Here is a 17,393-nt window from a genome sequence, read left to right as displayed (position 1 = left end):
CCCAAGGGCTTTGGCAAGGCTCATTGTACATGGGAACGTGCACTCTCTCTTGAGTCAGGAATTCATACACAAAATGGCATGCTGGGTGGGAGGAGTGGCAGGAGGAACCATGGTGAAATCTTGCCTATGGGAGAGTGAAGTTTGCAAACTTTCTCCTAAAAGCTCACATGCAAATGACATCCCATAATACAAGCTTTCCTTTCTCAGAAGTCATAAATGGACATTAAGACTCTACCACCCAGCTGGGCGGTGGTGGAGCATGCCTGTAATCCCAGCACTCTGGGAGGCAGAGGCAGGCGGATTTCTGAGTTTGAAGCCAGCCTGGTCTACAGAGTGAGCTCCAGGACAGCCAGGGCTACACAGAGAAACGCTGTCTCAAAAATAACCAAATCTAAAAAAAAAAAAAAAAAAAAGAATCTATCACCCAGCCTTTAATCCTAGCACTTGGGAGGCAGAGGCAGGTGGGTTAGAAGCCAGCCTGGTCTGCAGAGTGAGTTCCAGGACATCCAGGGTACCAGGGCTATACAGACAAACCCTGTTTTGAAAAACCAAAACCAAAAAAACAAACAAACAAACAAACAAACAAACAAACAAAAGATTCTACCACCCAGGCTTAAGAATGGCTGAGCCCCTGCGGCTTTCGCAGAGGACCCAGTTTGGGTCCCAGCACCCGCATGGTAGTGGCTCACAACCTTGCACTAATTACTCCAGTTCCAGGGGATACAGCACTCTCCTCTGTCCTCTCAGGGCATCAGGCAGACACATGATGCACATACACATGTAAGGCAAATTCTCATGCACACAAAATGAAATAGTTTTTAAAAATGAAAGTCAAGTTTGGGGGCACACACTTTTAAATCTCAGAGCTCAAGTGGCAGAGGCAGGAAGATCTGTTTGAAACCAGGCTGGCCTCTACCTCACAAAGATTGCCTGTCTCCGCCTCCCACGTGCTGTGGATTAAAGTTGTATATCTTAGTTAAAGTAAGACATTTTCAAAAGGAAGAAGAAACAGCAAAGGTTGTACTGTTATCTCGGTTTTGTGTGGTGAGCTGTGCCGTGCATGTGTGGCTGTTTCTCACTGGTCCATAAATAAAGCCAGAGGCCCTAATGCCCCAAACCTGTCAGCTAGGACTTCCAGGGCAGTGGAAGCCTGCCTGTGAAGATGCTGCATGACAGAGCCCCAAGGGACACGCCCAAGCACAGACACTGCTTGTGTGCTAGGCGTGAGGGGGTGGACAGACACTGCGTGTGTGCTGGGGATGGGGGTGGGCAGACACTGCATGTGTGCTGGGGATGGGGGTGGACAGACACTGCATGTGTGCTGGGGATGGGGGATGGGATGGACAGACACTGCGTGTGTGCTGGAGATGGGGGTGGACAGACACCGCATGTGTGCTGGGGATGGGGGATGGGGGTGGACAGACACTGCATGTGTGCTGGGGATGGGGGTGGACAGACACTGCATGTGTGCTGGGGATGGGGGATGGGGGTGGACAGACACTGCATGTGTGCTGGGAATGGGGGATGGGGGTGGACAGACACTGCATGTGTGCTGGGGATGGGGGTGGACAGACACTGCATGGGTGCTGGGGATGGGTGATGGGGTGGACAGACACTGCATGGGTGCTGGGGATGGGGGTGGGCAGACACTGCATGTGTGCTGGGGATGGGGGTGGACAGACACTGCGTGTGTGCTGGGGATGGGGGTGGACAGACACTGCATGTGTGCTGGGGATGGGGGATGGGGGTGGACAGACACTGCATGTGTGCTGGGGATGGGCGTGGACAGACACTGCATGGGTGCTGGGGATGGGTGATGGGGGTGGACAGACACTGCATGTGTGCTGGGGATGGGGGTGGGCAGACACTGCATGTGTGCTGGGGATGGGGGATGGGGGTGGACAGACACTGCATGTGTGCTGGGGGTGGGGGATGGGGTGGACAGACACTGCATGTGTGCTGGGGATGGGGGATGGGGTGGACAGACACTGCATGTGTGCTGGGGATGGGGGATGGGGTGGACAGACACTGCATGTGTGCTGGGGATGGGGGTGGACAGACACTGCATGTGTGCTGGGGATGGGGGTGGACAGACACTGCATGTGTGCTGGGGATGGGGGTGGGCAGACACTGCATGTGTGCTGGGGATGGGGGTGGACAGACACTGCATGTATGTTGCTGACGGGGTCCAGGTGGGAGGCAACTGAGTACCAGCGAGGGCATGTCGACTTACTCCAGTCTGTTCTCTGCTTCTGTCCCAATAGAAAGATTCTGCCAGAAATTTGGAGTGGCTGAAGACAGTGAAGGAAAGCCACGGGTCTGTGGAGCTCTCGTCTCTGTCCTTGGCCACAGCAATCAACAACAGGGGCATCTACATTATTGAGGCACCCAAAGATGGCCAGAAGGTGAGCCCCCCAAAGTCCTGGTGCAGTTTTGTATGGCCCTGTGGTCTTGCTCTAACGTCATGGGCCTGTGCCAGGAGCTAATTCACACATGCTGCCTCCCAGGTCTCCCCAGACACTCTTCTCCACCTCCTCCTCCCCGGTGACCATGGTGACCAGGAGGCCTCACGCAACTACTCCACAGAGGAGCTGAAGGAGCTTTTAAATAAGCTGATGCTAATGTCTGGAAAGAAAGACCACAGCAGCAATGCGGAAGTGGAGAAGTTTTCAGAGGTGAGCATATGGGTTGGTGCCGCTGCCCACAGGGGCCATTCTGCCTTCAGGCCAGGCCAGTCACTTCTGTTACTGAGCTGTGGAGAGGGTCTGTGTAGGCTTTTGGTCCACACAGCTTTGCCATAGGTCTGCAGGATGCATGGTGCCCCGAATCACGACCCCAGAGACGTATCTGAAGTAGGCTAGACGCTATGAGCAGCAGCAGGTCCTCCTCAGGCCTCAGGAGAACTGTGACCAGCTGTGGGGAAGAGATGACAAACAGATATTCTTAGAAAGAAACAATCAGTTCACTGCCTCCATACTCCTGTTGAGGTAGAAAGATACTGAATTTGAGGCCAGTTTGGAAACACACACACACACACACACACACACACACACACACACACAGTCTTTACAATGACATCCTGTCTTTCCCTGGACATGGTGGCATACATCTTTAATCTTAGCGTTCAGGAGTCAGAGGCAGGGTGGATCTTTGTAAGTTCAAGGCCAGTGTGGTTCCACAGTGAATTCAGGACAGCCAGGGATACACACTGAGACGCTGTCTCAAACCCAGAAGAAGAAAGAGGAAAAAATGTGATGGCCGCTCCGTATTAAGATGATCACATAACTACGGAAGGAAAGGCTGAGGTCAACGAATATAAGGCAGACTTTTGTGAAAAGTGAGCTAGCCTCAGCCTTAGAGTTGTACATGGGCAGTGAGCTAGCCTCAGCCCTTGGAGTTGTACACAGGCAGTAAGCTAGCCTCAGCCTTAGAGTTGTACATGGGCAGTGAGCTAGCCTCAGCCTTAGAGTTGTACATGGGCAGTGAGCTAGCCTCAGCCCTTGGAGTTGTACACAGGTAGTAAGCTAGCCTCAGCCTTGGAGTTGTACGTGGGCAGTGAGCTAGCCTCAGCCTTGGAGTTGTATGCGGGCAGTGAGCTAGCCTCAGCCTTCGAGTGCCCTTGGTCAGGCGTGTGTCCGGTAGTGTGCCTCCTGCAGGCTTGTGCTAAGCTTTCTCCTCGTGGTTCCCTTTCCCCAGGTCTTCAGCAACATGCAGCGGCTTGTACATGTCTTCATAAACCTGCACTGTGCGGGCAACATGCTGTTCAGGACTTGGACTGCTAAGGTCTACTGTTGCCCCGGCGGGGGCATCTCCATGGACTTTGGCTTGGCGCTGCTGAGCCAGCTGACAGAGAGTGGAGACGTCATTGTGCTCCTGGGCGCCCTCTGCAGGCAGATGGAGGACTTCCTAGACAACTGGAAAACATTGGTGGCCCAGAAGAGAGTGAAACACTTTTACCTCAACTTCTACACAGCTGAGCAGCTGGTCTACCTAAGCAGCGAGCTCAGGAAACCCAGACCTAGTGACGCTGCCTTCATGATGCTGTCTTTCATTAAAGGCAAATGCACTGTCCAGGACCTCGTACAAGCTACCAGTGCCTGTGAGAACAAGGCTGCCCGACACTGCCTGCCGGACGTTGTGAAGAAGCTGTCTCAGCAGCTCCTCTCTGAGTCCAGCCTAGTGGGCAAGCTTCAGGTTATTCTGGCGCAATCCCTTAAGTGCATGAGTGCCTTTCTGCCGAGCTGTCTGGACCTGGATGCCCTGGGTAGATGCCTGGCTCATCTGGCCACGCTGGGTGGCTCTCCTGTGGAGCGGCCACTCCCTAAAGGCCTGCAGGTTGGCCAGCCTAACCTGGTCTTGTGTGGCCACTCTGAGGTGTTGCCGGCTGCACTGGCCATCTACATGCAGGACCCCACTCAGCCTCTGCCCACCTTTGATGAGGTGTTGCTCTGTACCCCAGGGACCACAATTGAAGAGGTGGAACTACTCCTGAGACGCTGTCTCACTTTGGGCTCCCAGGGACACAAGGTCTACAGCTTGCTGTTCGCAGACCAGCTGAGCTATGACGTGGGCTGCCAGGCAGAGGAGCTCTTTCAGAGACTGTGCACACAGGTGCACCGTGAAGACTACCAGCTGGTGATGCTCTGTGACGCTGCCCGGGAGCACTGCTACATCCCTTCCACCTTCAGCCAGCACAAAGTCCCCCTGGTGCCACAGGCCCCACTGCCGGACATCCAAGCCTACCTGCAGAACCATTATCAGGTCCCGAAGCGGATCCTGTCAGCAGCAACTGTATTCAGAGACGGGCTGTGTGTTGGAATCGTGACCTCTGAAAGAGCTGGTGTTGGTAATGAAAGAGGTTCCCTCTCCCATATATTGCCCAGTGACAGTCCCTTCTCTAGCAGGGGTGACTCTGATGAAGCCCTTCTTCGGGGGGTTGGCTCTTCCTTAGCTGTAAGCCAGTAAGAACTCTGTCCTTTCTCACCTAATTTTGAAAATCAGGCACTTCCTGGTCACCTCCTTCAGCCTTTCCTACGGTTTCTTTCCTCTGTGAACTAAGTCTGCTGGCTTCTGGCATCAGTGTTGGGTGTGGTTGAGAAGACCCTCCTTGACCGAGACTCTGGCTGCCTGTGTTTCCTTCCGTGCTGTCCACTCTTCCCTGGACCACTCTGTTCTGTTGGGAGAGAGTTTGTTTCCCCACGTTCTAGCCTTTGCTAGTTGACCAGTGGGTGGCAGACAGGGAACCTGAAGAGTCACGGTGAATGAAGCTACTGAGCACTGTCGGTGACGGTATCGGGTGTGAGTCAAGCAGAGTCCCTTCTAAGACATCTCTACATCCTCTTCCTCTTGGTCTGTAGATCTGGGGCCTGATTTTTGTATGTTCACATTGTAGGAAAGTCTCTCTACGTGAACACATTGCACAAAAAACTCAAAACCAAGCTACATGATGAGTCGGTACCTTTAAAAGTTATTCGGTTGACAGAGCCTCACATAGATGAGAACCAGGTTTTGAGCGCCCTCCTGCCGTTCTTGAAGGAGAGCTCTCAGAAGATGCCGGTTATATTCCACATTGATGTGAGCACTTCAGTAAGTGTCCTGGCGTCCTGGGGAGGGGTCCTGACTGCCTCCTCCTCCAAACATGTCCTGCTGCTAAGCCCGTGTGTTTCCTTTTGTAGGTTCAGACAGGAATTCCCATCTTCCTTTTCAAACTCCTCATTCTGCAGTACCTAATGGATATCAATGGGAAAATGTGGCGTCGGAGTCCGTGCCATTTATACCTTGTTGAAATCCCACAAGGGCTCTCAGTACAGCCAAAGAGGTCTTCTAAACTGGTGTGTATCAAGAAAAACACAAAGGTTTGGTGGGGGTGGAACACTCCTATCCCGCAAGCAATTGCTTATTTATTTGTTTATGTTTGCTTTTTTGTTTATGCAATCCAATAAAAGCTTTGAGATATCTGAGAAAGAATGTCACAATCATGGAAGTCTTGAGATTGCCTGTAGGGACTTTGTAGAGCAATAAAATTCCTTGATGTAGCTGGCCCCGCCCTGGTCGGGGGACAGTGTCAGCGCTAAGATTGTAGTTCTGGAGAATAGAAGGAAGCAGGCTGAGCAGACCAGTAGGTGGTGGTCCTTCCTGGCTTTTGCTTTAGCTCCTGCCTCCATCTTCCTGTCTTGAGTTCATGCCCTAACTTTTTTCAGACAGGGTGTAACATGTGAGTTGTAAGGCAAACTAAAAACTTTCCTCCCCAAGTAGCTTCGGTTTTTGTTTGTTTGTTTTTTCTTTTTGTTTTTGTTTTTTCGAGACTGGGTTTCTCTGTATAGCCCTGGCTGTCCTGGAACTCACTCTGTAGATCAGGCTGGCCTCAAACTCAGAAATCTGCCTGCCTCAGCCTCCCGAGTGCTGGGATTACAGGCATGCGCCACCACCGTCCAGCTTTTGGTCACGGTGTTTTATCGCAGCAATATAAACTCTAAGGATAGATGAGGGTACCAGGTTCTTGGGTGTTGCTGAGACAGACCTGACCATGTGTTTGTGAGAATTATTGTGACATTTGAGCTCTGAGGCATTGAGTGCTCAGAGCTCAGTGCAGTATTTTGTGGGAGAGACCAGAAAGGCCCGGCTTGTGAAGTTTAGAGGGGAGTAAAGACTCATATCAGGGCTATTTGAGTGAAGTTTTGAATTAAGCATCTGTGGTTCTGGTTAGCTGGGAGTGGAGCATTGACCGGTTAACGAGACCCTGGAACACTAAGGTGAAACCTTTGCTTCTCTTGGATGATTCATGCTGGTCAGATGGGACTGAGAAATTATGTCTGACTGGGAAGAAACCAGCGTCACTGAGGTGAAATCAACTGGGAAGTGTTTCCTCAGGATACGCACACAGAAGCTGTGGTCCAGAGGGTGCTGAGCCTGTTTCTCAGGCTTGCAACTGAGCTCTCTTAAGAGCTGCTGGTCTCATGATTCAGGATAAACTTGATACTATAAAGGATTTCTTCATAAACTTGCTTATGAAATATTAAGTTATACAAGTAAAATTTAGCTATAGGAGTCCTGCCTCCAATATGACTGGAAGATTAATGCACTGACCAGGCCTGCTAGAAATAGAAACTGTAGGAAAGAAAATTCTGCGCCTTCGTACAGCTAAAGAGAGTTTATCCAGTGAAACTGACCTCAAGTTAGGTTCCCGTCCCATATCAGAAGGAGACAACCTTGACTTACCTCGGCTCTTAGGGCCATCCCCTTATGAAAAAGCACCCAGCTCGTGGAGGTAGCACAGGTTACAACCACCACTCAGTCCTGCTCTGCCATTAAGTTTCCTGTGCTCTCACTGAAAAGCACCATCTGCCAGCTTGGCGAGATGAGCCTGGGTAACAAGTGTTCACAAAGAGCAACACACTAGTGTGTGTGTAAAACAAGTGTTCACAAAGAGCAACACTAGTGTGTGTGTAAAACAAGTGTTCACAAAGAGCAACACTAGTGTGTGTGTAAAAATAATTCTGACAACTGCCCAGCCCATCTGTACACCCCATCATCTGTGTTCAAACTGTTCAAAGTGCAGCCTGGGGTCATGACCTGAAAGACATTAAAGATGACAGCATGGGTGAAATGTCCGAGCCTAAGGTGCACAGAAGTTAGTAAAAGCAGAGCCAGGCACACACCTATATTAAGGAGCCTTTCCTGTTAGTGTCCAAGTGTACGGGTGATTTCTCACTGGGAAGGCATAATGTTCTATACCCTCAGGAACTAGAGATGACGAGGTCCTCTTGGACCTGAGTACTTGAAGAGGTTTGGAGCTCACACATACTCATAGGTGCAGAGTGAAGACACAGGTCCTTGATTGTGTTAGAAAATGCATCCTTGTTAGGGATGTGTCTTCTGATTCAGTTCTCAAATCCCTTAGCAGGAAAAAGCTTCCAGTCCATGGAGACAAATTTAGTCTAGTGCAGACTGTGTGGAGAGTTAAGACAGAAGAAAGACAGCTGTTAGGGAATTCAGTGATAATTGTTTTATCTGTGATTCCTCTTTGCAGAACGCACGTGCACCCCTGTTCAAGTTTCTTGATATCTTCCCCAAAGTCACCTGCCGTCCTCCCAAGGAAGTGATAAACATGGAGCTGACTCCGGAGAGGAGCCACACAGAACCTGCCATGAACCCAATGGAGTTCCGCAGTGAAGCTTTCCAAAGACCTTACCAGTATTTAAAACGGTTCCACCAAAAGCAGAACCTGGACACATTTCAGTATGAAAAAGACTCTGTGGAAGGCTCTCCTGAGGAGTGCCTGCAGCACTTCCTGATTTACTGTGGCCTAACAAACCCTTCCTGGTCAGAGCTGCGGAACTTTGCTTGGTTTCTGAACTGTCAGCTCAAAGACTGTGAGGCATCTGTCTTCTGCAATTCAGCGTTTACTGGAGACACACTTCAGGGCTTCAAGAACTTTGTGGTGTCCTTCATGATCTTAATGGCCAGGGATTTTGCCACTCCGACTCTTCACACTTCAGACCAAAGTCCCGGTAGGCACTCGGTCACCTTTGACAATGTTGCTGAAGAAGACCTAGCTCCCTTCTCTCTCCGAAAGAGGTGGGAGTCAGAGCCCCATCCATATGTTTTCTTCAACGGTGACCGCATGACCATGACATTCATTGGCTTTCACTTGCAGATCAATGACAATGGCTACGTTGATGCCATCAATCCCTCAAGTGGGAAGGTCATCAAAAAAGATGTCATGACCAAACAACTGTTTGATGGGCTGAGGCTTCAGAGAGTGCCCTTCAACATTGACTTTGATAACCTGCCCAGATATGAGAAGCTTGAGAGGCTCTGCCTGGCACTAGGTATTGAGTGGCCTAGTGACCCCGATGAAACTTATGAACTTACCACAGACAATATGCTTAAGATCCTGGCCATTGAAATGCGGTTCCGGTGTGGGATCCCAGTTATCATCATGGGAGAGACAGGCTGTGGGAAAACCAGACTCATCAAATTTCTTAGCGATCTCAGGCGTGGTAGTGTTGAGGCAGAAACTATGAAATTAGTGAAGGTCCACGGAGGGACAACACCGTCCATGATCTACTCCAAGGTCAAGGATGCTGAGAAAAAAGCCTTCTTCAATAAGGCCCAACACAATCTGGATACCATCTTGTTCTTTGATGAAGCCAACACAACAGAAGCTGTAAGCTGTATCAAAGAGGTCTTGTGTGATCGCACAGTGGATGGTGAGCACCTAATTGAGGACTCTGGACTGCACATCATTGCTGCCTGCAACCCTTACCGGAAGCACTCCCAGGAGATGATCCTCCGCCTGGAGTCAGCAGGTTTGGGATACAGAGTGAGTGCGGAGGAGACTGCAGACAGGCTGGGCTCCATCCCCCTGCGGCAGCTGGTGTATCGCGTCCATGCTCTGCCTCCAAGCCTCATTCCTTTGGTGTGGGACTTTGGGCAGCTGAATGACTCTGCAGAAAAACTCTACATCCAGCAGATCGTACAGAGACTGGTGGACTCCGTCACTGTGAATCAAAGTGAGATTTGCGTGATTGCAGATGTGCTCTCTGCCTCTCAGAGGTTCATGAGGGAGAGAGAAAATGAATGTGGCTTCGTCAGCCTCCGGGATGTGGAACGCTGTGTGAAAGTTTTCCGGTGGTTTCATGACCACAGTGCTATGCTCTTAAACGAACTGGACAAGTTTCTCCATGAATCCAGTGACAGCACACATACTTTGGAGAGAGATCCTGTTCTCTGGTCCCTGGTGATGGCCATTGGGGTATGCTACCATGCCTCTTTAGAAGAGAAAGCACCCTACCGCACAGCCATTGCCAGGTGCTTTCCCAAACCATACAATGACAGCAAGGTCATCCTTGATGAGATCACGCATGTACAGGATCTTTTTCTGAGGGGGGCACCCATAAGGACCAACATAGCCAGGAACGTGGCTTTGAAGGAGAATGTCTTCATGATGGTAATCTGCATTGAACTGAAGATTCCCCTTTTCCTCGTGGGGAAGCCCGGCAGCTCAAAATCCCTCGCCAAGATCATTGTGGCAGATGCCATGCAAGGGCAGGCTGCCTTCTCTGATCTCTTTCGCTGCTTGAAACAGGTCCACCTGGTGTCGTTCCAGTGCAGCCCGCATTCCACCCCCCAGGGCATCATCAGCACCTTCAAGCAGTGTGCCCGGTTCCAGCAGGGTAAGGACCTGGAGCAGTATGTCTCAGTGGTAGTGCTGGATGAGGTTGGGTTGGCTGAAGACTCGCCCAAAATGCCCCTGAAGACTCTTCACCCCCTGCTGGAAGATGGCTGCATTGAAGATGATCCTGCCCCATACAAAAAAGTTGGCTTTGTTGGCATTTCCAACTGGGCTCTAGATCCTGCCAAGATGAACAGAGGCATCTTTGTGTCACGTGGCAGCCCCAATGAGAAAGAGCTCATAGAAAGCGCTGAGGGGATCTGCTCCTCAGACAGGCTGGTTCAGGAGAAAATCCGCGGGTATTTTGCACCCTTCGCCAAGGCCTATGAAACAGTGTGTCAGAAGCAGGATAAGGAGTTCTTTGGGCTTCGTGACTATTACAGCCTCATTAAGATGGTCTTTGCCAAAGCCAGAGCTTCTAAAAGGGGACTCTCCCCGCGAGACATCGCTCATGCTGTCCTCCGGAACTTCAGTGGTAAAGACGATATCCAGGCCCTGAGTATCTTTACAGCCAGTCTCCCAGAGGCCAGGCACAGGGAGGAAGTCAGTACTGTGGAGCTGATCCGGCAGAATGTTTACACTGGCCTGCAGGCATCCAGCAGGGGCCTGGACGGGACTGAGTCCCGTTACTTGCTTGTGCTGACCAGGAACTATGTGGCACTGCAGATCCTCCAGCAGAAGTTCTTTGAGGGTCAGCAACCAGAGATCATTTTTGGCTCCAGCTTTCCCCAGGACCAGGAATATACCCAGATCTGCAGGAACATTAACCGGGTGAAGATTTGCATGGAGACTGGCAAGATGGTGGTGCTGCTGAACCTGCAGAATCTCTATGAGAGCCTGTATGATGCTCTCAACCAGTACTATGTCTACCTTGGGGGTCAGAAGTACGTGGACCTTGGACTAGGTACCCACCGAGTCAAATGTCGAGTCCACACTGACTTCCGCCTCATCGTCATTGAGGAGAAAGATGTGGTGTACAAGCAGTTCCCCGTGCCCCTCATCAACCGTCTGGAGAAGCACTACCTGGACATGAACACTGTACTGCAGGGATGGCAGAAGGGCATCGTGCAGGAGCTGCAGCAGTGGGCACACGACTTTGCAGATGTGAAAGCAGACCAGTTCATTGCCAGACACAAGTACAGTCCTGCAGATGTCTTCATCGGCTACCATTCTGATGCCTGTGCATCTGTGGTGCTGCAGGCTGTAGAGCGGCAGGGCTGCAGGGACCTGACGGATGACCTGTACCGGAAGGTGTCTGAAGAGGCCAAGCTCATCCTGCTGGACTGTGCAACGCCCGACGCTGTGGTCCGGCTGAGCGGTTCCTCGCTGGGCTCGTTTACTGCAAAGCAACTGTCACAGAAGTATAACCACACCCAGCAGCACACCTCTCTTGTAGACTTCCTCCAGGCCCACCTGTGCATAGCCCATCATGAATGCCGGGCTGTCTTCACAGAGGTGACTGCTTTCCCACAGCCTCACCCTCTGCTCTGTCACCTGGGAGCCTAGGCTCCTAGCGTCAGGAACTTGAGCTGTATTTAAGCCAGCATCCAGGGATGACTTACAGATAGTATGGCTATGTGGACACTGGGCTCCTCAGTGTGCCCATCTCCACACAGTTGGCCAGTGCGTGTGGAGCTTAGACAGGCAGTAGTGCAGCAGGAAGGACTAGGACATAGGAAGCCTGCTATGAATGAGATGGGGTGGAGAGAAGGGGACATAGGAATGTCTTTAAGAGGCACCCGTGGAGGGATGAGGGCAGTGAGATGTGAGCATCTCTGGGAGAGTTCACTGGGAGAACTTGAGGTTCAAAGCTATGAGGTCTATGCCCCGAGGTTGAGATAGTTGGGAAGATATTTCCTGGGGGCCCTCAGTGGCTCCACTAGGGAACCTGATCCTTCCTGCCTAGAGGGACACCAGAGGAGAATGTTAGAAGGGCCTTGGCAGTGGGACAACAGTGAAACAGAAGGCTATCGTGGAGACAGAACTGTTAGAAAGCTTCAGGATCAGTATAGTCAGAGCAGAACGGCAGATGACCTACACCAAGAAACAACGGGAAGTCCACAGTGGTAGCGCACACCTTTAATCCTAGCACTCAGGAGGCAGATGCAGGTGGATCTCTGAGTTCCAGGCCTGGTCTACAGAGTGAATTTCAGGACAGCCAAGACTATACAGAAACCCTGCCTTGAGGAAAAAAAAAACAACTCCCCAAAAATATTTAGGGGATGGAGAGATGGCTCAGCGGTTAGGAGTACTGGCTAATCTTACAAAGGACCTGTGCAAGATTCCCAGAACCCAGATGGCAGCTGTCACTCTGGTTCCAGGAGATTCAATGCCTATTTTTGACCTCTGTGACCATTGGGCACAAGTGGTGCTACCCATACATGCAGGCACAACACCCATATGCACACATGCAGGCACAGCACCTTACATACACATACACAACACACACAAGTAAGAACCGGTCAGGTGCAGATGCACAGGCTGATCATTGACTTCACGGAGGGGCAGCAGGCCATCTGGGGATAGGACACTTACTGGTTCCCTCATAACTACCTGGGGGCTCTGGTTTGCAAAGTAGAAAGCTCAGGAATGAGGGTCAGGTTTGGAGCTGGTAGGCTTGGATATGAGGGAATCGGAAGCTCACAGGGTAGGGCAGCAGGTGAGAACTCGAGTCACAGGTGTCAGCACACCCTCAGGATATTGGAGTCTGCAGTGCAGTTGTGGTCCATTGAGAATGAGGTGACAGGGGCAAGAGAGACCAATAGCCGACACCATGTGCCTCGACCCCTATCACAGGGGTCATATATCAGATCTTTACATTATGATTTTAACTGGCAAAATTACAGCTATGAAGTATTGACAAAAATAATTTTTATGTTTGGGAGTCACCACAATATGAGGAGTTGTATTAAAGGGCCGCAGCATCAGGAAGTTTGAGAGCCACTGGTTTATAAGAAGTGACATTTGTGTCACTAAAGTGTTCAGAGACTACAGAGGGGCCAAGCAGGAAGGAGACTAAGCCACCTATCAGGGCAGATCTCTTCTCTGATGCCTTTTGACCCCTCAGGCCCTGGTCTCTGGAGATGTGCTGGGCCTGTGTCTTTCTGCACACCCAGCCATGTGCACCCATGATGAGCAGGGCCCAACCTCCTCATGGCTCTAGGTTCTGTCCTGAGAAGATGGGCCTCCCCACTGCGTCCTTGCCAACCCTCATCTCCCTCTTTGCAGATCACCACTTTCTCCAGACTGCTGACCAGTCATGACTGTGATGCCCTAGAATCTGAGCTGCGAGGGCTGGCCTCGAAGCCTATGGTGCTGTCACTCCAGCAGTATGACACTGAGTATTCGTTCCTTAAGGATGTCCGGTGAGGTGCCCTGCTGGCTCCACCCGTTAGGGCTTGCCCTTGTCAGGTGCGCTGGCAGAGCTGTAACTAGCACTGCTCAGTGAAATGGACAGCCTCCCGCTCTGCCTCTGTCCCTACTACCCTGTTCCCCTCAGCGTGGTCCTCTGTCTCCTCAGGCAGCCTTGCTGGCCGCTGAGTCATCTGCCTCCCTTAGCATCTCTCTGCATGCTTTTTTAAGTGGCCCTGGCCTCACCCATGCTTCAAGGGAATTCCTTTATCCAGTTTTCAGGAAGGGGAAACCCCAACAGCACCAACACTGTAGGGATTCCCACTAACTTCTCCCTTTCTCCTCCAGCTCCTGCCTGATGAGCCCAGCCAAGCGTAAGATCCTGGTCATCCAGACAGACTTTGACGATGGCATCCGAAGCTCGCAGCTCGTAGCCTCTGCCAAGTATGTCCAGAGACAACAGGGGAACTAATATTCACTCTCAGTCCCAGGAAAATCTCTTCCCTGCGAGCAGCACATTAACAACAATATTCTCTTTTCGTTTCCCCAGATGACTGTATAAATGAAAGAAAAGGCTAGAATTCTAGGGGTAGCAAGAGAACTGAGTCCAGTCCCAGCTTCATGTAGAAGCTGGGTGCACCAGTGTTGGAGGGGGGCAGAGCTAGATGATCCTTGGGCACAGTGACTGGGAAGTTTAGCCTAACCAGAGAGCCCCAAGTCCTGCTGAGACTTTGGCTTTCCCTTCCTGTGCTACAATGGCAGCCCTCTTTAGGGATCCACATGAAGGCCAGGAGCCCAAGTCACAGCAGGGCAAAGCCCAGAAAGCACAGGCTTTCATTCAGGAAGATATTCTAATCCTGAGCAGAGGATTCTGGGAGAGGTAGGAAGTGAGCCCACCTCATCCTAGGGGTGTGAACTGCATTCAAGCTCCTAAGAGTGGGAGAACAAGATGGCGCCTGTCAGCTCACAGGGCACATGTCAGCCAGCTCCCAGCACAGGTTTGTTTGCATGGTATTGATTTGTGTTTGTTAAACAGGTATTCTGCCATCAATGAAATCAACAAAACACTGGGAACAAAGGACTTCGTCTTCGTCTATTTTATCACAAAACTGTCACGAATGGGGAGTGGTACATCATACGTGGGATTCCATGGAGGTAGGAACACAACTCTGAAGAATGGGATTTTTTGAAAGTAGTATCTGAGATATTTCTTATATGGTCTTGTGTATGAAATTAGAATGTGAATTGCAACAATACTGTTGAGTGGCAATTTGATATCTTACCCAGTCACAGTTACCTGGGTATGGTGGTTGCATACACGTGTAATCCCAGATTTCTGGAGGCTAAGGCAGGAGGGCTGCATGTTCAAAGCCAGCCTGGATTATACAAAAGACCTCTATCAAAAGCACAGAGCAAACAAGCAAAACCAAGCGAGCTTAGGCACACGCCTGTGGCTTCAGCAGACTCTTGTCTGCCTCAGGTGAGCGCTGCTTCTGATTCCCCCTCCATGATGTGGGGATTCTGAGATCTCCCCGCCCCACCAGCACCAACACATCAGTTTGCCCTTCATGCCCCTTTGGTTTTGTGCGCTGACTTTTCTGTGTGGGAGAAATGTTATCTTTATATCATTTCCCAGCTCTCTCCTGCTAAGAGACAGATGTCAGAAAAAGCAGCACCTCATGCACCTTTACTAATTATGATGTGGTGGCTACAGTAAGATGTGAGCGGGGGGCCTAGGGTCACCCATGGACTATTTTTAAGAGATTAAGAGCTCGGGCTACTGGTCTAGGAGACCTGGGTTTGATTCCTAGCACCCATGTGGTAGATCAGAATCATCTATATCTGTAGTTCTAGGGAATCGGATGCCTTCTTCTGACCTACAAGGACACAGGGACACACATGGTGAACATATATACATGTAGTCAAATACTCAAGTACATAACAATTAATCAATCTTTTAAACAAAATTCTGGGTTAGCCCAGCTAGATACCTGAGCAGGTAAAGGTGCTTACTTTGGAGCCTGATTCCCCAGACTCTACATGATGGAAGGAGAGAACCAATGATCACAGGTTACCTTCTGAATCCACACAAGTGCTATTATGGCACATGTGTGCACACATACAAATACATATACATACATAGTGTGCACACATACAAATACATATGCATACATACATACATGCATGCATGCATACATACATACACAAAACAATGAATATAAATAAATTAACATAAAAAGCCAGGTTGATATTATATTTTGTTTATAAATGACAAGAAAAAAACAGCTAAGTTATAGAAGATTCCAATGACTTTGTTCTTCACAGGGCTATGGCGGTCGGTACATATTGATGATCTCCGCAGATCAACAATTATGGCTTCAGATGTCACCAAACTGCAAAAAGTCACCATCAGCCAGCTATTCAAGCCAGTGGACCAACTTGAGCGTGAGTCACAAGACAGTCATCTGGGGACATGTGTGGGTGACAGGAGGGAAAAATTCCAGCTGTGGTGCTGGATGCAGAGCCACTCTGCTGTTCCGGCCCCTGGCCCGCAGCCGAGTTCATGGCAGTGCTGGAGCCAAGAGGAAGGCCACCCGAGTGTGCCACAGCATGCCAGGCTACGGAACGATTCCTTTGCCATCTTTGAGAGCCCAGGCTGGGAAGTGCCTGCGCCTGGAGCTGGAGCTGATCTGAGGCACACGTTCACTTTACTAGACCCATCTCTGCAGACAGGGACAGGAAGCCTGGCAAGTCCCAATCTGGGTGTAGACGCAGATATTCTGGTCCTGCATGCTGACTTGAACATGTCTGCCTTGCCTTCTGTCGAGTAGAACATGACCCAGAGGAGGAGATGGAGACAGAGACCAGCCAGTCAGGGGACGCGGCAGAGGACCAAATGGAAGTGGAAGGCTCAGCGGAGACGAGAAAGGCCTCTGTCCCAGGAGGCTGTGATGTGAGTCCCGCTTTTGCCATTAGCTAAGGGAGGCGCTTGAGCTGCATTTTTGACCTCTCGCCTGGGAGTTAAAGAAAGCCCTGTATTTATGATTGGGGGAGGGGACAATGGGGTTAATCTGTGCCCTCTCCTCCTGCCACAATGGATGTGTGAGGGGCTCATCCCCTCTAAGTTGCCCTTCATCCTTGCTTTACTCGCTGAAGTCAGCCATCAGGAGGTATGGCTGGTAAGGTAGGTTTTAGTGTAACTTTTACCATCTTTACCTACCACCTGGGGGGAGAGGGGGGCACACAAAGCCACCAAAGGTGGCCTGGCCTTTGTCCAGAGTGGAATTCACACAGTAGAATCCTGTTTCCCTTGTCAGTGTTCACAGGTCCTAGACACCACCAGACTGGTGCGCAGCTGTGTGCAGGGTGCTGTGGGGATGCTCAGAGACCAGAATGAGAGCTGTGCACGCAACATGAGGAGAGTCACCCTCCTTCTTGGCCTCTTAAATGAAGACAACACACGCAATGGTAAGCGCTGTGCTCCAAGTGCTACATCATCTACCTAGTGGACAGGGCTCCCTTCCGGGCATCTTGGGCTTGACCGAAGCAGCAGAGAAAGTTGCAATCCATGGTAATCAGGTTCTCTTACAGACCTTGCCTGGCCAAAGGGTAAGCAGCTTCCTCTTGGGTAAGGTGTGCCAAGAACTGTGATGGGCGTCCCAACAACCTAGTGTCAATGAGTAGGACAAAACAGGCCCTGTCTCCACAGCTTCTTTTTTGCGGGAATCTAAGATGCGCCTCCATGTTCTTCTAAACAAGCAAGAGGAGAACCAGGTCAGCAGTTTAAAGGAGTGGGTCTCCAGGGAGGCTGCAAACCAGGACGCCCTGCAGGAGGCAGGCACCTTCAGGTACAGGGGTAAAAGAA

At 50.8% G+C, this 17,393-nt stretch overlaps 1 protein-coding gene across 6 annotated transcripts in view; it reads left to right on the top strand.

The window, feature by feature from the left end:
- Nucleotides 1–17,393, top strand: part of Rnf213 (ring finger protein 213) — a 97,053-nt gene that overhangs the window by 42,140 nt on the left and 37,520 nt on the right. For all 6 annotated transcript variants that reach the window (XM_052194816.1, XM_052194817.1, XM_052194818.1 and 3 more), the window contains 13 exons: nucleotides 2,265–2,405; nucleotides 2,508–2,675; nucleotides 3,697–4,846; nucleotides 5,393–5,586; nucleotides 5,676–5,831; nucleotides 8,030–11,632; nucleotides 13,406–13,542; nucleotides 13,877–13,972; nucleotides 14,565–14,683; nucleotides 15,854–15,973; nucleotides 16,360–16,481; nucleotides 16,846–16,996; nucleotides 17,238–17,376. In XM_052194816.1, coding sequence (XP_052050776.1) covers nucleotides 2,265–2,405; nucleotides 2,508–2,675; nucleotides 3,697–4,846; nucleotides 5,393–5,586; nucleotides 5,676–5,831; nucleotides 8,030–11,632; nucleotides 13,406–13,542; nucleotides 13,877–13,972; nucleotides 14,565–14,683; nucleotides 15,854–15,973; nucleotides 16,360–16,481; nucleotides 16,846–16,996; nucleotides 17,238–17,376 — 6,296 coding nt within the window. The remainder of the gene's footprint in view (nucleotides 1–2,264; nucleotides 2,406–2,507; nucleotides 2,676–3,696; nucleotides 4,847–5,392; nucleotides 5,587–5,675; nucleotides 5,832–8,029; nucleotides 11,633–13,405; nucleotides 13,543–13,876; nucleotides 13,973–14,564; nucleotides 14,684–15,853; nucleotides 15,974–16,359; nucleotides 16,482–16,845; nucleotides 16,997–17,237; nucleotides 17,377–17,393) is intronic.

This window comes from Apodemus sylvaticus, chromosome 10 (genome assembly GCF_947179515.1).
Source record: "Apodemus sylvaticus chromosome 10, mApoSyl1.1, whole genome shotgun sequence".
Classification (NCBI taxonomy): Eukaryota; Metazoa; Chordata; class Mammalia; order Rodentia; family Muridae; genus Apodemus; species Apodemus sylvaticus.
This window is presented reverse-complemented; position numbering and strand designations above follow the sequence as displayed.